The sequence below is a fragment of the Dendrobates tinctorius genome, unplaced genomic scaffold (genome assembly GCF_039654945.1).
Source record: "Dendrobates tinctorius isolate UK_male_01 unplaced genomic scaffold, ASM3965494v1 ptg000058l, whole genome shotgun sequence".
NCBI classification, from domain to species: domain Eukaryota; kingdom Metazoa; phylum Chordata; class Amphibia; order Anura; family Dendrobatidae; genus Dendrobates; species Dendrobates tinctorius.
The window spans coordinates 270,361-292,576 of NW_027361726.1; the positions used below are offsets into that span (position 1 = coordinate 270,361).

Consider the following 22,216-nt stretch of genomic DNA (forward strand, 5'->3'; position numbering starts at 1 on the left):
GTCTAATCACTTATATCATACGAGGAACAACGTAAAAAAAGAAGAAAGGAATGGGCCACAAAGGGGATCACCTGAGGCAGGGTTTTAGCACAAATAAAGTTTACAATCTTTATTGAGACATATAAGATAAGAACACAAACAACAAAAACATTAAAATTCGTCACACATGTGACATACAAAAATCCTTAAGCTCATAATAGAGCTAAAATCTCATAGCAGAAACACTCCACAAAAAGTAATAACCTATAAGGAGTAAACCTTATGACCATATAGATAGCATGCCATAGTAAAGACACCTTGCGGGCTCAGTTGGTAATACAAACAAACATACACAAATAAATGTAGAGGCTGAGTAGAGCAACGCAATGGTTAAACATTGTATCAGACATACATGGCATTTAATGTATGCATAAAAGGAGAAGGGCATCAACTCCTAATAGACCTGCAGGAATAAATGATGAAGGCAAAAATAGCCACCCATAACAAGATACAGCATGCCCCTAAATAAACAGTACAAAAAGCTCCTATATGGGGCAAGGTGGGGTCTAAGGGAACAAGTTCACCTATATGATCACCACCCAATCACTAACCTTTCAATACCCAACCTCTTTAAGCATGCAAGATCAAATGATAAAAGCTAAAATAGCCATCTTTGAAGGATACATAACATATCCCTAGATTAATTATACCAAATGGCCATATATGAAGTGGAGTGAAGCCAGAGACAGCAGAGACCCGACTCGTGTCGCCACTGTCATGATCTGACAGTTTTAAATTGCACTGGGTGAACTTTTTTTTACTTTGGAAAGTTCCAAGGTGTCTTGACTGTCCCCGGTGGTGGTTAGTGGTATCGCACTTTAGGTTTTTTGTGCACGTAATTATGGATCAGGTGTGACACCCTATAAAGGTGTGCTAGGGGTGTGCAATCACTGCCTGTGATATTGTGAGATTGTGTTCACTCTGAGTTGGAGAGCCTGGTGGAAGGATGGAGCTGGAGAGGAGTCCTGCGCAGCTTAGCCAGGGGGGACGTGTTTCAGCTATGGTGTCTGGACGAAGGGCTGGCATGGCATGGTGGGGTCGCAGTGATGGTGTCGGCGGGAAGTGTCTGCATGGACTGGTGGAGTGGCGACTATGGAGAGTGGCACTCACCATGTGGGACTTGGCTGCTGAGCTGGACTCAAGCATGCTTGACTTCGTGGCAAAAGCTGGACTCATCTTGGGGACTCTGTTACTAAGCAGCAGCAACTGGTGGTGGACTCTGCTCCAAGGCTGCACTAAGGTGAAGGATCCTGTTATGGTGATGGATCCAGGTGGAGGAGAAGATGCACGCAGGTGGTGGGCTCTGTTGCTAGGATCGTACGCAACAGAGCAAAGCTAAGTGGTGTTTCCCCTGTATTGTCTTCTTTCCTCATGTGTGTTGTTAGTGCAGTGGTGGGATTAGTCTCCGCACCGACCTATTCCCTAGTGAGGGTTTAGGGTCAGGGTGAGCAAGGGTTTTAAGGTAATGCGTGCGGCGACAGGTGCGGAGCCTGTATAGGGAACGTAAGGAGTGCAGGGACACTGGCTCAGGGGAGCTTAGGAGGTCTCCACGTCCCCCATTCCCTATCGCAGGGCCCACCATTGTTAAAGTTTCCCAGGTTCCCCCTTTATTATTTAAATTCGCCGTACTGGAGGCGGGGTTTCCAGAATGTATGTATAACGTGTAATTCCTAAATTCGCCAGGTGGAGGCGGCTTATCCACCTGCACGTTTTATTATTTAAATGCGCCCCACTGGAGGCGGTGTATCCAGGGTCACGTGTGTCACATGGGTTCGCTTTGCGGTAACCGCTGCTTCCAGAGACACGTGACCATGACAGCCACCAGTTGTAGCTTTGTCAGGCGTCCCCTGGAGCTTTTTGTACTGTTAATTTAGGGGCATGCTGTATCTTGTATCTATTATGAGCTTAAGGATTTTTGTATGTCATGTGTGACGAATTTTAATGTTTTTATTGTTTGTGTGCTTATCTTATGTGTCTCAATAAAGATTGTAAACTTTATTTGTGCTAAAATCCTGTCTCAGGTGATCCCCTTTGTGGCCCATTCCTTTCTTCTTTTTTTTTACGTTGTTACACAATTGTATGGGTCATGTTTGGATCCCTGTCCATTGGTCAGTGGTGCCCCCTTGTGGTCTTTGATCATACGAGGAACAAGGAGCATACGAGGCATAAAAAATAAAACCAATTCTTCACCTTTTATTCTGCCTCCCAAAGATTGCAGTAAGGCTCGGCGCACATGCATCCTGTGCTCTGCGCTGAGCGCTTGCATCGGGGTTTCCATGAAAATCTCTGAAATACGTGATTCAGACGGAACCTCTGGTTGAAGATTCCCTACAATGAGGCAGCACTGTGGATGCCGTCTGACCTGTGATCCGTCTTTTTAGGATTGCATAAAAGTTCCGTTGGCCACAATTTTGTGCACTTCTGAAAAGGACACTGCTGAACAGAAGCCAGATGGAGTTCAGAGTAACTCTGCTACCTCATTATAGTGAATGGATCCCTTGGGGGTTTCATCTGAATCACGTCACTCAGAGATTTAGATGGAAAGCCCAAAGTAAGTGCTCAGCGTAGAGCGCCGGATAAATGTGATCCCAAACGTTATGTAAAAGGTTCCCAATAAAAGCTTCAACTCAATCCACAAAAATAGCGGCTCCCCACCCGTCAAATGAAATTCAGCAAATTCTCAGCTCCAAAGTCCGAATTCCCCCTCCCTTCTGAGCCCCACAGTGTAAGTAAACCACATATAGCGTCCACATGTTTGTAATTTCTGAAGCGATGAGACTCTGCCTAACTTACAGGTGCATGTCTCCAGAAACACGGGCTTGGCATAACGTACTGGTGACTGCAACATACTGGTCAGTGTACTGGTCACTACAACGGCGGTTTGCAATTTTTAATCGGCAACATTCATTGCTGCTTGTTTCTGGAAACTACCCATGGAGTCAAAATCGTCATTACACCTGTAGATAAATTCCCAAAGGGGTATAATTTCCAAAATGGGTCACTTGAGGGGGGATTCTGCTCTTCTAGCAATTCGAGACTCTGTATATGTAGTCGGCAAACTGTTCTAGGAAAATCTGCGCTTCAGGAGTCAAATAGCGCTTTGTTCCTCCCGAGTGTCTCCGTATGGCTAAGTAGTATTGTACAGCCACATATGGGTATTGCCATGTTCAGTAGAAATTGTGGGACAAATTATGATGCCATTTTTACCCACTTCTTGTGTGAAAATGTAAAATCTTGGGCCAAAGCAAAATTTTAGTGGTAAAAATGTAATTATTTTCTCTTCACTACCCAATGGCATAAAATTCTGTGACACACCCGTGGTGTCAATATGATCACTTTGGAGGTTCTGCTGTTCTGGCACCTCATGGGTTCTCTCAGTGGGGTCATGGCACCTGCAAACCAGAACAGTAAAATCTGGTGTTACTTCCCTTCTGAGCTCTGTACTGTGTCTGAAAAATATTTCCCAATTACATGTAGGGGGTATTGGCGCACTCAGGAAAAAATGGACCTGTTTGTTGTAAAAAAAAAAAAAAAAAATCCTATTAGCCCGTAGAAAAATTAAAATCTTGGGGCTAAAACAACATTTTAGTGGTAAAAATGTAATTTATTCTTCCTTCACCGCTCAATGGTATAAAATTTTGTGAGTGACATATGGTGTCAATATGATCACTGCACCCCTACATGAATTCATTGGGGAGTGTAGTTTGTAAAATGATTTCATATATGGAGGTTTCTGTTGTTCTGGCACCTCAAGGGCTCTACCAATATGAAATGGCACCCTCAAACCATTCCAGTAAAATCTGAACTCCAATATGGCGCCTCTTCCCTTCTGAGCTTTGCACTGTGCCTCAAAAGTAGTATTCCCCCACATTTGGGGTATCAGTGTACTCAGGAGAAATTACAACAAATTGTATGATGCAATTTCTCCTGTTACCCTTATGTAAATGCAACATTTGGGGCTATAAACATATTTTCATGACTCAACATTATAAACTTCTATGATGCACCTTGAGGATTCAATGTGCTCACCACACATCTTGAGCAGTTCCCTGAGGGGTCTAGTTTCCAAAATGGTATCACTTGTGTGGGAATTTCACTGTTTAGGCACATCAGAGGCTCTCTGAACACGACATGGCGTCCCCCAATTGTTCCAACAAATTTTGCATTCAAAAAGTCAAATGGCGCTCCTTCCCTCCTGAGCTCTGCTTATAGCCCAAACAATGGTTTTCGCCCTCATATTGGGTATTGGCGTACTCAGGAGAAATTGCACAACAAATTGTGGGGTCCATTTCTTCCTGTTACCTTTGTCAAAATAAAAAAAATGGCTCTGAAGTAAATTTTTTGTGAAAAAAAGTTAAATGTTCATTTTTTTTCCACATTCAAAAAATTTCTGTGAAACAAGCACCTGAAGGGTTAATAAGTACCTTGAGGTGTGCAGTTTTTTGGGTGTACTTTCTATCTCAAAGTCACTTGAAATGTGAAGTGTAAATTTTGTTGGAAAAACTAAAAATCGCTGGTCAAGTTTTAACCCTTATAACTTCCTATGAAGAAAAAAAGATTTGGTTCCAAAATTGTGCTGATGTAAAGTTGACGTATGAGAAATGTTATTTATTAAATGTTTTTTATGTGACATATCTCTGTGATTTAAGGGCATGAAAATTCAAAGTTTGAACAGTGCTAATTTTTTGCCATATTTGTGAGTTTATGTGTGAAAAACAAGTCATATTGAAGAAATTTTACTACTATCATGAAGTACAATATGTCACGAAAAAATATTCTCAGAATCACCGGGATCTGTTGAAGTTTTCCAGAGTTATTGCCTCATAAATTGACAGTGGTCAGAATCATAAAATTGGCCTGGTCATTATAACGTGCAAACCACCAAAGGGGGTAAAGGGGTTAGACAAAAAATATTTGGCTTTTGTGGTAAGTTCACATCAAAGATCAAAATGTAATGTACTGTATATTTCTGTGAATATAGAATTCCAGAAATACGATTAGCACAAGCCCCATTGTTGTTAAGTAGCTCTAATCCTCTTGACATACAGTGGGGAAAAAAAGTATTTAGTCAGTCAGCAATAGTGCAAGTTCCACCACTTAAAAAGATGAGAGGCGTCTGTAATTTACATCATAGGTAGACCTCAACTATGGGAGACAAACTGAGAAAAAAAAATCCAGAAAATCACATTGTCTGTTTTTTTTTCATTTTATTTGCATATTATGGTGGAAAATAAGTATTTGGTCAGAAACAAAATTTCATCTCAATACTTTGTGATATATCCTTTGTTGGCAATGACAGAGGTCAAACGTTTTCTGTAAGTCTTCACAAGGTTGCCACACACTGTTGTTGGTATGTTGGCCCATTCCTCCATGCAGATCTCCTCTAGAGCAGTGATGTTTTTGGCTTTTCGCTTGGCAACACGGACTTTCAACTCCCTCCAAAGGTTTTCTATAGGGTTGATCTGGAGACTGGCTAGGCCACTCCAGGACCTTGAAATGCTTCTTACGAAGCCACTCCTTCGTTGCCCTGGCGGTGTGCTTTGGATCATTGTCATGTTGAAAGACCCAGCCACATTTCATCTTCAATGCCCTTGCTGATGGAAGGAGGTTTGCACTCAAAATCTCATGATACATGGCCCCATTCATTCTTTCATGTACCCGGATCAGTCGTCCTGGCCCCTTTGCAGAGAAACAGCCCCAAAGCATGATGTTTCCACCACCATGCTTTACAGTAGGTATGGTGTTTGATTGATGAAACTCAGTATTCTTTTTCCTCCAAACACGACAAGTTGTGTTTCTACCAAACAGTTCCAGTTTGGTTTCATCAGACCATAGGACATTCTCCCAAAACTCCTCTGGATCATCCAAATGCTCTCTAGCAAACTTCAGACGGGCCCGGACATGTACAGGCTTAAGCAGTGGGACACGTCTGGCACTGCAGGATCTGAGTCCATGGTGGCGTAGTGTGTTACTTATGGTAGGCCTTGTTACATTGGTCCCAGCTCTCTGCAGTTCATTCAATAGGTCCCCCCGCGTGGTTCTGGGATTTTTGCTCACCGTTCTTGTGATCATTCTGACCCCACGGGGTGGGATTTTGCGTGGAGCACCAGATTGAGGGAGATTATCAGTGGTCTTGTATGTCTTCCATTTTCTAATTATTGCTCCCACAGTTGATTTCTTCACTCCAAGCTGGTTGGCTATTGCAGATTCAGTCTTCCCAGCCTGGTGCAGGGCTACAATTTTGTTTCTGGTGTCCTTTGACAGCTCTTTGGTCTTCACCATAGTGGAGTTTGGAGTCAGACTGTTTGAGGGTGTGCACAGGTGTCTTTTTATACTGATAACAAGTTTAAACAGGTGCCATTACTACAGGTAATGAGTGGAGGAAAGAGGAGACTCTTAAAGAAGAAGTTACAGGTCTGTGAGAGCCAGAAATCTTGATTGCTTGTTTCTGACCAAATACTTATTTTCCACCATAATATGCAAATAAAATGAAAAAAAAACAGACAATGTGATTTTCTGGATTTTTTTTTCTCAGTTTGTCTCCCATAGTTGAGGTCTACCTATGATGTAAATTACAGACGCCTCTCATCTTTTTAAGTGGTGGAACTTGCACTATTGCTGACTGACTAAATACTTTTTTTCCCCACTGTACCACTAGTGTCTTTGGATTTTTTTTTTTATTTTGCTCAGCCAGAAATCTGAAGGGAAAATTTATGATGCACATTAACAAGGTTGTAATCCTTATCCTTTAGGCCATGTGCACACATAATGCGTTTTTGCATGAGTTTCTATTGCACATGATGCGCTGCGCAAAAAAACGGTAATATGAAATTAGCCTAAGCCAAAACCAGGAGTGGTGATAATACAGAATTGGAGACGTGTTTCTATTATACTTTTCCTCTCATTGTTCCACTCCTGTTTCTGCATTACAAATACTGACCAAATACCAAACGTGTGAACGAGACCTAATATTTAATTCACCAAAACCACTTAAAAAATTGCAGTGAAAAATGCCGTTGCAATATTTGTAGCTTTATTTTATTCTTTCATTGCTTTCTACAGGTGAAAACACACTGAATGAATTGACAAGCTACAGATTTAAAAAGCGCTACAGTTCTAAAATTCAGTCAGAAAAAAAACAAGCGCATGCAGGAGGTTTTGGAAATCTCATATGTTTTGCTGGCACTTTAAAAAGCAGCTTTTGGCCACGTTCATAGGCAGAATTTTTGCAGCTTTTTCTTCTGCAAATAAGAAGTTTACAGCATTTTACAGCACAAGCAAAGACTGAGATTTTCAGGAATCGCCTGCACACCCTTTTATTTTCTCCTGAATGAATTTCATAACTGCAGCGTTTTTTAAATCTGCAGCGTGTCACTTCTTTCAGCAATTTTTTTCACCCGTAGAAAGCAATGAAAAAGTTTTAAAAAAAAGTTGCCATTGTCGCAATGTTGTTTTTCTCTGCGTTTTAGGTGAATAAAAACTAACTTTATTAGACATGTACTGTAGACAAAATGCATACTGTAAAAAAAACAAACAAACAGCAAAAGGGTATGTGCCCACAATCAGTAAATGCTGCAGGTCGGCTGCTGTGTACTTGTACAGGATCCAACACGCAGTGGCCAGATGTTACAGCATAGTGGATTCGATTTCAAGAAATCCCATGCCCACTATGCGTCCACAGACACCCGCACCTCACCCGCAGAGACGGACATGCTGCGCGTCTCTCCAGACTGCAGCATGTCAATTTATCTTGCGTAGATGTGAGTCTCCGCAAGAGAAATCTCACCCGTACAATGTATTGAATGAGTTGATTCCGAACAGTTCAGTGACCACGTGCGGAATCACCTGCGTTCAAAAGATGGCAGCACTTTGGATGCTGCACATGTCCGCTGCGTCCAAAGTGCTGCCATTTCCGGATCATCTGCACATACCCTAAAAAATGGGTGTTTTGAAAGCAGTGTTTTTACTGCCAAGAGAGCAGGCTTTGGCTGAAAAAAAAAATCCACCAAAACCGCTGATTCATATGCACACCTATACTATGGTTTACCCTTATTATTTTACATGGGAATTCATTTATTTCTATATCATAAATACCCTGATTCAGCAGACAAATATCCCTGTCTTGTGTCATCCAGACAGTAGTGACAGGAGGTCGCCCTGTCAGATTACAAGCTGTGATTTACTGACTGTGGTCAGAGCCGATGCTGATCGCTGCTGTATGTGACTGTGAATACTTATCCTACAGCAATCAGCACAGAACTCCGGGACCATAGTGAGTAAATCACTGCACTCTGACCTGTTATTGCTGCTCTTACTTACCAGGTTCTGCAGCTTCACTTATGCATATGCATTCTCAGGACAGTGCTTTATGAGCAGCCATGATGAGGACTCAGGAGGAGATAACACAGACTCACACAGCTGCAGGCATCTTCTTTGACCTCTGTCTGCTGTGCTGTAATCGGCCCCTCATTCTCAACTTCTAAGTTCTAACCTGACTGCAGGAGGCTGAAGTGGGGTTTGCGAGAGACGCTGCTCTGGGACTACAGAGCAATGCACAGAATTATTCACTGCTGAACACCCTCTGGGCACATCATAAAGGGGCTGCAGACGCAGGGGACCCTCTTTGTAGATGGGGGCTCCAGGCGTCTGTCTGGTTTGCCTGCCCCAAACGCTGGCCCTGTCTGCAGTTTTCACCAGCTGTGTGCTGCTGAAAACAATGATTTTATTCTGGCCTAAACAATCCAGTCACTCAATGAATAGGCAGGATTTTTATTGTTTAGTATAATACAACCTATATTCCTCCACATAGTATAATGTACCCCATAGTCATACATATGGTGTAATGCACACCATGGTCCTCCATATCGTATAATACACTTCCCATAGTCCAATTCACTCTCCATAGTCTTCCATATAGTATAATGCATCCCATAGTCCTCCACGTTGTATAATGCTTTCTTCATAGTCCTACATATAGTACAATGCACTCTTCATAGTATAATGCACCCCATAGTCCATCATATACTGTAATGCATTCCCCATAATCCTAGATACAGGGGATAATGCAGGTACTATATAGTACATATAGTATAATGCACTCCCCATGGTCCTTGATAGAGTACAATGCAGCCCCCCCATATAGCACCGTCTATGCTCTGAGCAAACACGAGTAGCGAGCGCTTGCTCTCAACACTTACGACAACATATTCAATATGACGACCTAATATTATCAAATTCTGTGTTGTACCCTTGGGTTTAAAATCCTCTCTATACCCCTGGATAAAATCCTTGAGAGGTCTAGTTTTCAAAATGGTGTCACTTTTGACCAGTTTCCATTGTTTCTGCACATCACGTGCTCTCCAAATGCGACATTGCGTCCGCTCTCGAGTCCAGCCAGTTTTGCATTCAAAAAGTCGTAAACACTGCTCCTTCCCTGACGGGCACCAAAACAGTGGATTTCCCCCACATATGGGGTATCTGCATGCTCATGAGAAATTGTACAACAAATGTAAGGGTTCATTTTCTCCTGATACCCTTGTGAAAATAAGAAAAAATTGGGTCTAAAGTATCATTTTTGTGAAAAAAAAAGTAAATTGTTAATTTTTTTCCTTCCATATTGCTTCAGTTCCAGTGAAGCACTTGAACTGTTAATGAACTTCTTGAATGTGGTTTTGAGCCCAAAAAGTGAGTATTTTATATCATATAGTTTTCCCCTACATATAGGGTATCGGCGTACTCAGGAGACATTGCACAATAAACTGGGGTATGTTTCTTCCTGTTACACTTGTAAAAATAAAAAAAATTCGGGTCTGAAGTAAAAATTTTGTAAAAAAAAAAAAGTTCTCAATTTTTCCTTCCACATTCCATTAATTCCTGTATAGCACCTGAAGGGTTAATAAAATTCTTGAATGCGGTTTTGAGCACTTTTACGGTTGCAATTTTTAGAATGGTGTCACATTTTGGTATCTTCTATCATATAGGCTACTTAAAGACACTTCAAATGTAATGTGGTCCCTAAAAAAAAATATGGTTTTGTAAATTTTGTTGGAAAAATGAGAAATCGCTGGCCAACTTTTAACCCTTCTAACTTAATAAGAAAAAAGTTTTGAAAAGTTATGCCTATATAAAGTAGACATGTGGAAAATGTTATTAACTGTTATGTGGGGCATAACTGATTTAAAGGCATAAAAAGTAATAGTTTGAAAATTGTAAAATTTTCCAAATGTTCACCAAATTTCCCATTTTTTTCCATAAGCGCAAGCCATATCGAATACATTTTACCACTATCATGAAATACAATATGTCACGAGAAAATACTCCGAATCAGTGGGATCCGTTGAAGCGTTCCAGAATTATAACCTCATAAAGTCACCTTGGTCAGAATTGTAAAATTTGCCCTCGTCATGAAGGTGAAAATTGGCTTACTCAGGGGTTAACGCATTCCAAAGTCATCACCTCATAAAGTGACATTGGTCAGATGTGCAAAATTTGGCTTGGTCAGTAAGGTGAAAACAAGTTTCGGATGTAAGGGTCTCTCTAGTCAATGACAAGCTTTTTGTCCCCACATGAAAGTTTCTTGTTTGGCCTGCCTATTTGCACTCAGAGTTTAGCTGCACAAAAGATATTTTAAACTTTTACCAATATCTTTCAGGTGTTCCAATATATATTTCTTAAAGATCTTGTAGTACACCCATCAGACTATGCAACTAAGTAGACCACATGATGTTTGTTTATAGTTTATGTAGCCATTTATCTCAGAAGACCGTGTTTGATCATTGTTAATAAGCCTTACAAGGTGAGGCATACCTGCTTGTTTTGCAATGATGATTTCAACAACAAAAAAGCCTTTTGGTTTAAAGGGAATCTGTCACCGGAAGTTGGCGGTCTATGTAAATGATCTGTGTCCGGTCCGATGGGCGGTGTTTCTTCTTTTTTTTCTCCACCCCATCCGTGGCCCCCGTCCGCGATCTTTTCCGGAATTCTAGTAGTTCTACTCCATACTTTTGACTTTTTAAACCAAAATTGGCTGGAATAGAGATCGGACGCCATGTTGTGGTTGGAGAGCCCGTGATGTGCCTAAACAGTGGAAACCCCCCATAAGTGACCCTATTGTGGATACTAGACCCCCAAAGAACTTATCTAGAGGTGTGGTGAGCACTTTGAACCCCTAAGTGCATCACACAAGTTTATAACTTAGAGCCGTGAAAATAAAAAATCATATTTTTTCCACAAACATGATCTTTTAGTCCCCAATTTTTTATTTTCCCAAGGGTAACAGGAGAAATTGGACCGCAAAAGTTGTCCAACTTGTCCTGAGTACGCTGATATTCCATATGTGAGGGAGAACCACTGTTTTGGGCACATGGCAGAGCTCGGAAGGGAAGGAGCGCCGTTTGACTTTTTCAAATCAAAATTGGCTGGCATTGAGATCGGATGCCATGTCGCATTTGGAGAACCCCTGATGTGCCTAAACAGTGAAAAAAAACTTAAGTCACCCCAATTTGGAAACTAGACCCCCTAAGAAGCTTATCTAGATGTGTGGTGAGAACTTGGAACCCCCAATTGTTTCACCAAAGTTTATAATGCCCAGACGTGAAAATAAAAAACCCTATTTTTTTTCCCCACAAAAATGGTCTTTTAGTCCCCAATTTTTAATTTTCCCAAGGGTAGCAGGAGAAATTGGACCCAAAAAGTTGTCTAATTTGTCCTGAGTACGTTGGTACCCCATATGTGGGAGAAAACTACTGTTTGAGCACACGTCAGGGCTTGGAAGGGAAGTAGTAACGTTTTGGAATACACACTTTGATGGAATGGTCTGCAAGCGTCATGTTCAATTTGAAGAGACCCTGATGTGCCTAAACAGTAGAAATCCCCCACAAGTGACACCATTTTGGAACCTAGAACCCCTAAGGAACTTAACTAGACGTGTGGTAAGAACTTTGAACCCCCAAGTGTTTCACTAAAGTTTATAATACCCTGGCGTGAAAATAAAAAATCCTATTCATGTTCCGTTTGCAGAGCCCCTGATGTGCCTAAACAGTAAAAAAAAAACCAAGTGTCGTCATTTTGGAAACTAGACCCCCAAGAAACTTATCTAGATGTGCCACCTTTTTGAAACTAATGGTTACTGTACATCTAAGTAAAATGGTGATAAATGGTGTCCTTGTGTATTCCCCTTGTGTAACACACTTGGCACCTTTTTTGCGCCTTTCATTTTTTTCCAGTTTGCGGGACCACCCCTGGGAAATGCTGACTTGGTACGATGTGGACACCATCAGTTCCGGAAGTACTGGGGCCCGCTCCTTCCTGAGTAATAAATATCAGGGTCTTAACCACTACCTCCTGGAACTGAAGGTATGACGTATCAGTGTGACATGCACATCGTGACAGCTTCAAAGCGTTGAGCTTCGGCATTTGTACAATGTGCATGGCCAGCTTTTTGTACCACACGCAGGCCTTTCTCAAAGCACTGTACCGTTGGAGGAGTTGATCGGAGAGATCAACGCCCCCATGTTTTTGTTGTACCCCAGTACACAGTCCGGTTTGCTGACCTGTGTAGAGGTACCTTGTACAATGCTGAGGGCGCTGCAATCACCATCTATGGTGGTCAAGAGAAGGACATCCCTCTTGTCCTTGTACTTGACCACCAGCAGGTGGTCGCTACATTGGGCTCTGCTGTCACCCTGTTGTGAATTCTCTTCTGAGTCGGGGCCCCCTCTGGTGGTTACTGTGGGTAGTGGAGCTGGCCGGATTGACAGAGGTCTGCCACCTGATGATGATTGGAGATCTGGGGTTACTGATTGGGAGTATTTAAGTAAGCAGGGTTCCCTCAATTGTTGTTGGGGATTAGTTCTTCTTGTGCAACTTGAGGTCTGCTATCTCCTGCCTGATCCTGCATTTTTCAACTAAGTTGTTCATTTGCTAATCCTTTGCTTCTGATCTGGTTTTGCCTCTTTCTGCTTTGCTGTGCGGGTTCAGCGTGCTCCCTCCTGGGGATGTGCTGGACACCGCTCCATATGTTACAGCTTGTGTCAGTTTGTTCAGTCCCCTTTTATATTAGTCTCTTTTGCTTTGCTGCCAGTTTACACCAGAATGCTGATATAGTGGGGGAGAGGTTGTGAGACCTCAGTGTTTTTTGTACATTTGTACGTGTTGGATTTTTTAGGGTTTTTGCGATATTGCAGACAGTGTCTTTCCTTTCCTATCCTATCTAGACAGTTTGGGTCCCATTATTTGCTCAGTCTATTTTCTGCCTGTGTTTGTCCCTCATCTGGTCTCACCGACAATATATGTTTGGGGGCTGTCTATTTCTTTGGGGTACTTCTCCGGGGCAGTTTAGATTTCACCTTTCTTGCTTTAGGCCTAGTTAGTTCTCCGACTGTGTCGAGGCATCTAGGGCATCGTAGGTACGCTCCACAGCTACTGTTAGTTGTGTTAGAATTAGGGGTCTGCAATTCACTAAGTGATCAACCTTTCTGGTTTCCTGGTGGCCTAGCCTATTCCTGCCATCCTCCTCGGTGACTGGTTCATTACATCACCCCTTCTGAGCATCTGCCCATGTAGCGTTTTCAGTAGGCCTCTCTGAATTTTGCGTACCGTACCGCAGGCTGCGGTACCTCCCGCAGAGAGGGATTGAAGAGTGGGATGCCGGTATAAAAGTTATCGGTGTAGAGGTGATAACCTTTATCCAGCATTGGGTGCACCAAATCCCACACAATTTTCCTACCCGCTCCCAGGACAGGAGGACATTTAAGGGGGTTCAATCCTAGTGTCCTTTCTTTCGTAAACTCTAAACATGTGGCCCCGCCCACTCCCACACCTTTTCCATTCAGCTCCACCTATGTGTGCATGTGTCCTGCGTACCTATCTTTAATATTGGGTACGCAGGCCATGCGGATGTATGTGCATGCGTCGTTTTGACGCGCCTGCATTCATCCGCATGGCCTGCTTACCCAATGTTAAAGATAGGTACGCAGGATGCATGTAGACATAGGCGGAGCTGAATGGAAGAGGTTCGGCAGTGGGCAGGGCTTAACGGAGGAAGTACGCAGCCCTCAGCTCTGCCCAACGCAAGTGTGAAACCAGCCTGACTTCCGCACCTCCAGCATATTATTGGCCTCATAAGCATCTGCAGTCTGTTCAGTTTTAGTGGCCTTGTTAGGCTCCCTGTCCAGCACGAGCTGTCATACCTCCACAGGGCAAAAATTAAGAAATTGGTACTTCACTATGAGATTGTTCAGTTCCTCGAAGGTGGTGACAGTCCTTGGACCCACTGCTCAAAGTTGATTCTGAGCCCATCTACCACATCACTATAGCTGTCATGTGGTCCGCACTGGAAGGCCCCGAATTTTTTGCAGTACACCTCAGGAGTCAGCCGGTACTTGTTTATCAGGGCCTGTTATCCTCGTAGAGTCTTGAAGGAGAGAAGCGAACACTTCTAGGGTCTTGCCTCTCAAGCCTGGGGTTAACTATATGGCCCACTGGTCCGCAGGCAGCTGGTACTGTTTGCAGGACTTTTCGAAGCTCTGCAGAAATGTGTGAAAGTCTCCATCCCTTTCCATCACAGGAAAATGCTTATGACGGTGTTTAAAGCATTTGGCATCACTGGACTCACTGCTCGATGGGGTGGTTGTCTCCTCCTGGATTTTGGCTAACTCCAGCTGGTACTCTCGCTCCTCCTGCTCAGCCTGGGCCTGTCTCTCGGCTAGTTGCTAAGCTCTCTCAGCCTCTTTGTATTGCTGAATCCAGTTCAGATGTCTCTTACGATCATCTGCTTCGAGTTGCTGCAAGGTCATATGCAAGTGGGGGTCCACGCTACCCTGGTTGCATATGTCACTTGCATTCACAATTGGGACCTTTGCAGCACTGCCACCTATGCCTTGGCAGCCCTTTCATCAGGGATTAGATGACATACTTGCTCCACATCACATTACAGCAGTTCAGCATCTTTTGGTGCCTGGTTTTGCCGATGAAGATTATCTGTTTCACTGTACAGAGAGCAATAAGAACATCCTTGGTCTGCTGGTTATACCATTATTCTCCAACTGCAGCCGTAATTGCCAAATAAAAGATAGGACAGAAAAATGAGAGGGAGAGGGGTGCAACTGTTAAACGTACAATATTGTCACAGATGAAAAATAATAAAGAGTCTGATTCCTCATAACTCTACACATAATCTTGCAAGAACTGTGCAAGTTTTCAGTGATTGAATGATTGCTCAGTCCACCAACAAATGTTCTGTAATAACCCACTACTGCCACCAATTGTCAAAGATAACAGCCAGGGGGTCACACTTAACCTATCACACTGTTATCTTTTTGTCTCAAACAACCCTCTGCTCCCCCCATCATCAGGACAATTACACAATTGACCGACAATCAAAGAGGAGACCCTAGGCTGTTACCACTACTAGGCGGGTTATTGGAGAACTAACGGTGAGTGTATGGTATATACACCTCCAATTCCAATGCCTGGAATATATTTATACCCCGGTACAGTCACTGCTAATCCACAGTAACCCAAAACTACTCGCTGCCACCACCAATAATTTTCAGGCCCTCAATTGTGGTTTACAAAACAAAAGGAGCAAAACAAATACATTTTATATTTGATCCAGAACAATAGGCAGTGAAAAATGTACAAAAGATTTTACAAAGCGGACAAACTAATGCAGCATATACAATTACATAAACAGTATTAACAAAAGAACTTACTACACTTGTCACAGAGATGGTTCAGCTTAGCAAAACAAAGCACTTCGATTGGAAATGTTCGTAAACATGGATTCTGTATGGAACCCAGATCATAATTTGCCTTGTTCTTTTATCATCAGTATAAGTTACACCCCCACACCTCCCCTTGATGACACACAACACTTCACTGGATGTGGCTTCAGTTTCAGAAAATTGATATTTCCGACATTCACAATATTTTCACTCCTGATGATCACAGGAGTTCGAGATCGCCGCTATATTTTTTATCGGGATTTTACCTTTTCATAGACAGGAAACATGGCATGGCTGGTGTCAACGATCTGGTCAATATTGATTTGGGGCTTATGGGTACGTGTCACAGTTGTGAAAAAAAATATTCATATTCTTCCCCTATTAATCCTGAAGTTGAAAATATATGTCTCATCAATATCTAATATTTATAACTTTCCACTGATGCCCTAGTGTCTAGCTGTTGATGTCCCCTCTTTCTCTCCAATCTATATATTTCCCTTTCTTCCTCACAACATATGTCCTGCTTGGCACTGCAGGGGTCATTTGCTTCAAAGGAAGTTTTAATTAGTTTGGTCACTTAGCGACACATAATTTCCTCACTTCCAATATGTCAACTGTGCAATTCTACATCAAGTATTCAAGGGTAATTTGTGGTTTTACTCTGCGCTGCGGCAAGGATAAATTCCAGGAGAATGTCAAAGATTCACAGTGGTTTATTCAGCACGTTTCGAGGGTCTCGTGCTTCCTTCATCAGGAAATACCACACAATATGTACAGGCATCACAAGTATATATAGTTGAGAGAGAACGCTGAGTTTAAAAAAAACGAGCGCCAACAGATCAGATGACAAAGTGTCAAAGTTTATAGCCATCACAGGGTTAACAATTCTAATAGGTTATATTATAGAGATATGCATAGTAAAACACTTTTTTAATAACATTAATGGTATCTTACACTTCTAGGTTACAAATCCAGATTGCAACATTTAAAAAGAGAAGAAATGAAGAGAAGGGAAAAAAACCCGACCTCCACTGAAATGGACAAGAACTTATAATAAAAGGGTCATTCAAGTACGAAAGCAGATGCCTTACAACTGGACTATCAAGTGGAACAAGCAAACTTCCTTTTCTCAAGCCAGTCCAATAGAATCTTTATAGTGAATGTGAAATAAAATCATTTTTATTAATTCCCATTAAAAAAAAAAGTAAAAATAATTTATTGTCAGTGTGGTAATATTCAAAGGATTTCTATAGATATAATATATGAATAAAAATTATATTATAAAAGAATTATGTATGAAACCATATAAAAGTAGCCATTAACATCAAGCCTGCACTCCATATCAACGCAAGACATTCCCATTTATTAATGGGAATTAATAAAAATGATTTTATTGCACATTCAATATAAAGAAGTTTGCTTGTTCCACTTGATAGTCCAGTTGTAAGGCATCTGCTTTCATACTTGAATGACCCTTTTTATTATAGGTTCTTGTCCATTTCAGTGGAGGTTGGATTTTTTTCCCTTCTCTTCATTTCTTCTCTTTTTAAGTGTAAGATACCATTAATGTTATTAAAAAATTGTTTTACTATGCATATCTCTATAATATAACCTATTAGAATTGTTAACCCTGTGATGGCTATGGACTTTGACATTGTCATCTGATCTGTTGTTGCTCCTTTTTTTTTAAACTCAGCATCCTCTCTAAACTATATATACTTGTGATGCCTGTACATATTGTGTGGTATTTCCTGATGAAGGGGGCATGAGACCCCCAAAACGCGTTGAATAAACCACTGTGAATCTTTGACATTCTCCTGGAATTTATCCCTGCGGCAGCGCGGAGTATAACTACAAATTCCCCGTGTATACATTATTTCTTCTGGTCGTTGAGGACCTGTGGATCTCCAGCAGCCCGCCATCCTATATGCTATTATCTCATCCTAACTAGCTGAGCAAATTTCTTGGGTACATTCTCTCCTTTGTAACGTGGATAAGACCCTATTGCGCTTTTCTGTCTATTCTTTTGCAATAATTCTACTTCAAGAAATGTGAGCTCTTGTCCTAATGGAAACTATGTGTGAGCGAGGAGGGGAGTGAATGCCCCCTTCCTGGAGAGGTCTTAAGGGACTTGAATTTTTTTTATGACATTCACTAATGTGATCATTTTAACAGTTTTGTACTTGATGCTAATTATTGCTATATGACTTTTTACAATTGGTCTGTATATATAATTTATACTGTCTACTTATTTTTTCTGCAGCTTGAACAGTTTAACATGATTGAAAATGCAATTAGTTCCAACAGTCTTTATAATCCTTGCTCGACCCTCAACTATTCTCAGGCCGCTATGATGGGACTTACAAGTAGTCACAGCAGCTTACCAGATTCTCAGATTAATTATTCTAGCCATGGAAACATACCGAACATTATCCTTACAGGTAAACTATCTGGAATATTTATGAAATGCATGCAACATTTGCTGGAGATATAATTTTTGTAATTCATTAGACCCACAATTACCACCACCATAATATTAAAGGGAACCTGTCATCAGGTTTGGCCGATGCGAGTTACGGCCACCACCTTTCATGGCTTATCTACAGTATTCTCTAATGCTGTAGATAAGCTCCCGATCCAACCTGCAAGGGAAGAAAAATAAGTTTTATTATACTCACCCGGGGGGCTCTCCGGTCTGATGGATGTCCAGGTCTTGGTCCAGCGCCTCCCATCTTCTTGCAATGCCAACCTCCTGCTTGCTTCATGGCTCCCCGGCATCGCGCTCCTGCGCAAGATTGCTTATCTGCCCTGTTGAGGGCAGAGGAAAGTACTGCAGTGCGCAGGTGCTGGGAAAGGTCAGAGAGGCCCAGCGCCTACGCGCTGCAGTACTTTACTCTTCCCTCAACAGGGCAGATAAGTACTCCTGCGCAGGAGGCGGGGAGACATGAAGCAAGCAGGAGGGCGGCATCACAAGAAGATGGGAGGTGCCGGACCAGGACCTGCGACACCCATTGAACCGGACCGCCCCGTGAGTATAATAAAACTTATTTTTTTTCTCTTGCAGGTTATATCAAGGGCTTATCTACAGCATTATAGAATGCTGTAGATAAGCCTTGAAAGGTGGTGGCCGTAACTCGTATCAGCCAAACCTAGTGACAGGTTCCCTTTAAGGTATATAACTGTGCAAATCTTTCTTTTTACAGTAACTGGGGAGTCTCCCCCAAGTTTATCAAAGGAACTTACCAATACATTGGAAGGGGTTGGAGATGTGAGTTTTGACTCTGATTCACAGTTTCCATTGGATGAACTGAAAATTGATCCTTTAACTTTGGATGGACTGCATATGCTTAACGACCCAGACATGGTCTTGACTGACCCTGCCACAGAAGATACTTTCAGAATGGACCGACTGTAGAGAAAACACTACCAAATTAAAAAAAATATGCTGCCCCTTCCCCAGCTGAGCATAAAAGTTCAGTAGGTCAGCCATGTCTAAGGCAACTGCTGAGATGTGTCGCTCTGTGATGTACAATGAGTAAAACCTTGTTCTCCCAAGCTTGCAATGCTAGAAACCCCTCATTGTGTAACATGTTTTAGATCTTGTAATTCACTCATTGCAGCTTAATGAAGGACCACACATGACATCCCCACACTCGCCAACAAAGTTGTCCTTGGTGAACTGACGTAAACACCTGCTTGAAATGTAAGGAGCGCTACGTAGGAATGCTGTGGTCTTCGCAAGCTACGGTATATCTAATAATGATGCATACAAAATTGAAACCGTGATGAAAGGCCAGAGCATAAATTCTAATTTTTTTTTCAAAATATGGTTCAACTCTTTTGATAACAATGTGCTGCATATGGACACGGTTACCCGCTCTCTGATTCATAAAGGAATCTGTTGGTTTTATTGAAGCAAATCTGTAGGGCAGTGCTATGGAGAGGATGGAAGTGACCTTAAGTGGAGATTTTTCTGTTTCTAAATCCACCTGATGCAAGCTTCTTCCTATACCCTTTAAGGCTACGTTCACACGTTCAGTATTTGGTCAGTATTTTACATCAGTACGTGTAAACCAAAACCAAGAGTGGAACAATGAGAGGAAAGTATAATATAAACCCGTCACCACTTCTCTATTTATCACCCTCTCCTGGTTTTGGCTTATAAATACTGATGGAAAATACTGACCAAATACTGAACATGTGGACTTGGTCTTAAATGGTTTATTTTGTTAATTGTTTTGTTTCTTGGTCTCTTGACCCTGTTGCTGCAGGAATAGGCCAGCAACAATCAAGTTAAGTACTGCTATTTATTTTTTTTTTTATATTTAATTGTTTTAATGTTAGTGGAGTGTTGTGATGCTTCAGAATGGCATTTATTCTTGTTTTGTATGCCAACTGGAAATTGATTTGTGTAGAATTCGAAAAAGGGAATTCTTTGTAAATCTTACCAACAAATGGGCTTAGAAAGGATGGACAAACCATGCCGGTCTTTAGCTTAATCCTAATCGTTCCGTAGTTTCATTCAAATTAAGAATAATTACACGGCAACATAGAATTTACAGACTAATCACTGTCAGTCTTGTTTTACTTCTTCTAGAAGTGGTATAGCAGCCTTATACTTGTTGTTTTCTCCTTGTGTATTCAAATACACCATCAAAGCATGCCTGGGCATGTGTGATTGTTAGAAAGAATACCGGCCATTGAGGAGGTGGCTTTGCCGTAATGCCGCATATTTGTAATGCAAGATTGTACCTGCATCGGAAATGTAGCTTCATGGGCAAATTATTACACACAAATATCAAACAATCATTTCGCCATGCAGAGTTGTATAAAAGTAATTTTACAAAGTGAACCTGAATCTCACACTCCTAAGGACTAATACCCAAGAAGTGTGTGTTCATTTTGCAAACTTGACCTTGGCAGGAGCGTGAGATTACTATCAGTGTGGAAACGTGTCTACAGATCTAACCTGAAAAAACTAGCATTAGAACAAAATGAAATTGGCCATATTACCTTCAGTATAAAACCCTCCAGCATTAATTTCACACATTCTGTGTGTTCAGGGCCCTTTAGCAAAATATTAAAGCTCTTCCACAAAATATGTGGCTGAAGAAGGTTCTGTGTGGGGAAAAAATAAAATGTATTCATTTTGCTCTGAAACACTTGTAGAAAATTACCATATCTGGTCAATCAGGTAGCAAATGGAAAGCTTTTTTTTTAACTTTTGGTTGTGTTTTTTTTTATACAGGATTTGATCCATGTACAGTTGTTCTTTGTAAATCACAGAGTTGCCTATATGCAAGGTTTGATCTATATTTTTTATTGGCAGATCTTGAAATAACTAGTCTGTGTTTTGATTAAATACAAACACACAGCCACTCCAAGCTACCTGCAATATATCAAGTACTAGTCCATCCTTGTTAACATTTGGAAGATGATGTTCAAAATGCTGACAGTTGCAGCAGAGAATCTGATTGCAGACTCAAGTTTTAGCATCTTGTTATTTTATGTGCGTTACCCAGCCTATCCTAATAATCCTTCTTGTTTAAGAAGTATAATAAAAGACATTTTTCGAGAAACTTTTTATACATATTTTTTGCATTTTCCTTAAAGGGAATCTGACACCAGGTTTTTTGCTACTTATTTGAGAGCAGCTTAATGTAGAGACCCTGATTCCAACGATGTATCACTTAGTTTACTGGGTGCAGCAGTTTTGACACAATCATAGTTCTTAGATGTATTGTGAAACACAGCTGAGAAAGTCGCCCCCACCAGGCTCTCTGTGTACATAGTTTATTAACAGTGAGTCGATCATCAAAGGAAGGGAGTGTGGTCGGACTAGCAGTCGGTGCACATAACACCTGGCAATGATAATCTCCTAGTGATAAAACCTTCATTATAAGTAAACAACAGTACACAGCTTTTATAAATGACACATCACTGAATTCAGTGTTTCAGACCCTATTTCCTGCTGTCTTCAGATTACACAGCAAAGCCTGCTGACAGATTCCCTTTAAAGTTTTTTAGATTCCAAAAAATCCCTTCAAATTTACAGATATTACTAAAAACTAATTTACATTCTTTTATTGCAAAGACCCTAATCTCAAATGCAGATATGTATATGCCTTCCACTATATGTCTCCCCAATATATTGTGCAGTGAAAAATAGATTGCAAAGAACCCACAGAATCAATATGCACATAGATATAGGCTTTAAAAGGAATCTGTCACCCCTTTTTTGAGATTTCATATAATGATATCATTCAATTGTGTGTCACATAAGGATTCTCTTAGTACTTTTTTTTCCCCCTGACCCCGCACCTTTCATGCATAAATACCTTCTTTATATCGGTTGAGATGTATGTAAACTGCCACGGTCCGGTCCGCTGGGTGGGGCTTATTCAACTGCTCCCCCCCCTCTCTGTCTTGCTCTACACAATAAGAAATGCGTA

The 22,216-nt window shown here is 41.4% G+C and overlaps 1 protein-coding gene across 5 annotated transcripts in view; it reads left to right on the plus strand.

Moving 5' to 3' along the window:
- The window catches only part of CRTC1 (CREB regulated transcription coactivator 1), a 239,625-nt gene extending 218,282 nt beyond the window's left edge, over positions 1-21,343 (plus strand). For 4 of the 5 annotated variants that reach the window (XM_073577901.1, XM_073577900.1, XM_073577903.1 and 1 more), the window contains 2 exons: positions 18,028-18,205; positions 18,968-21,343. In XM_073577901.1, coding sequence (XP_073434002.1) covers positions 18,028-18,205; positions 18,968-19,179 — 390 coding nt within the window. In that variant the 3' untranslated portion in view covers positions 19,180-21,343. Of the gene's footprint in view, positions 1-16,726; positions 16,988-18,027; positions 18,206-18,967 lie in introns of those variants that run through there. The other variant, XM_073577904.1, reaches the window with a different exon arrangement.
- The last annotated feature ends 873 nt before the right edge of the window (positions 21,344-22,216 follow it).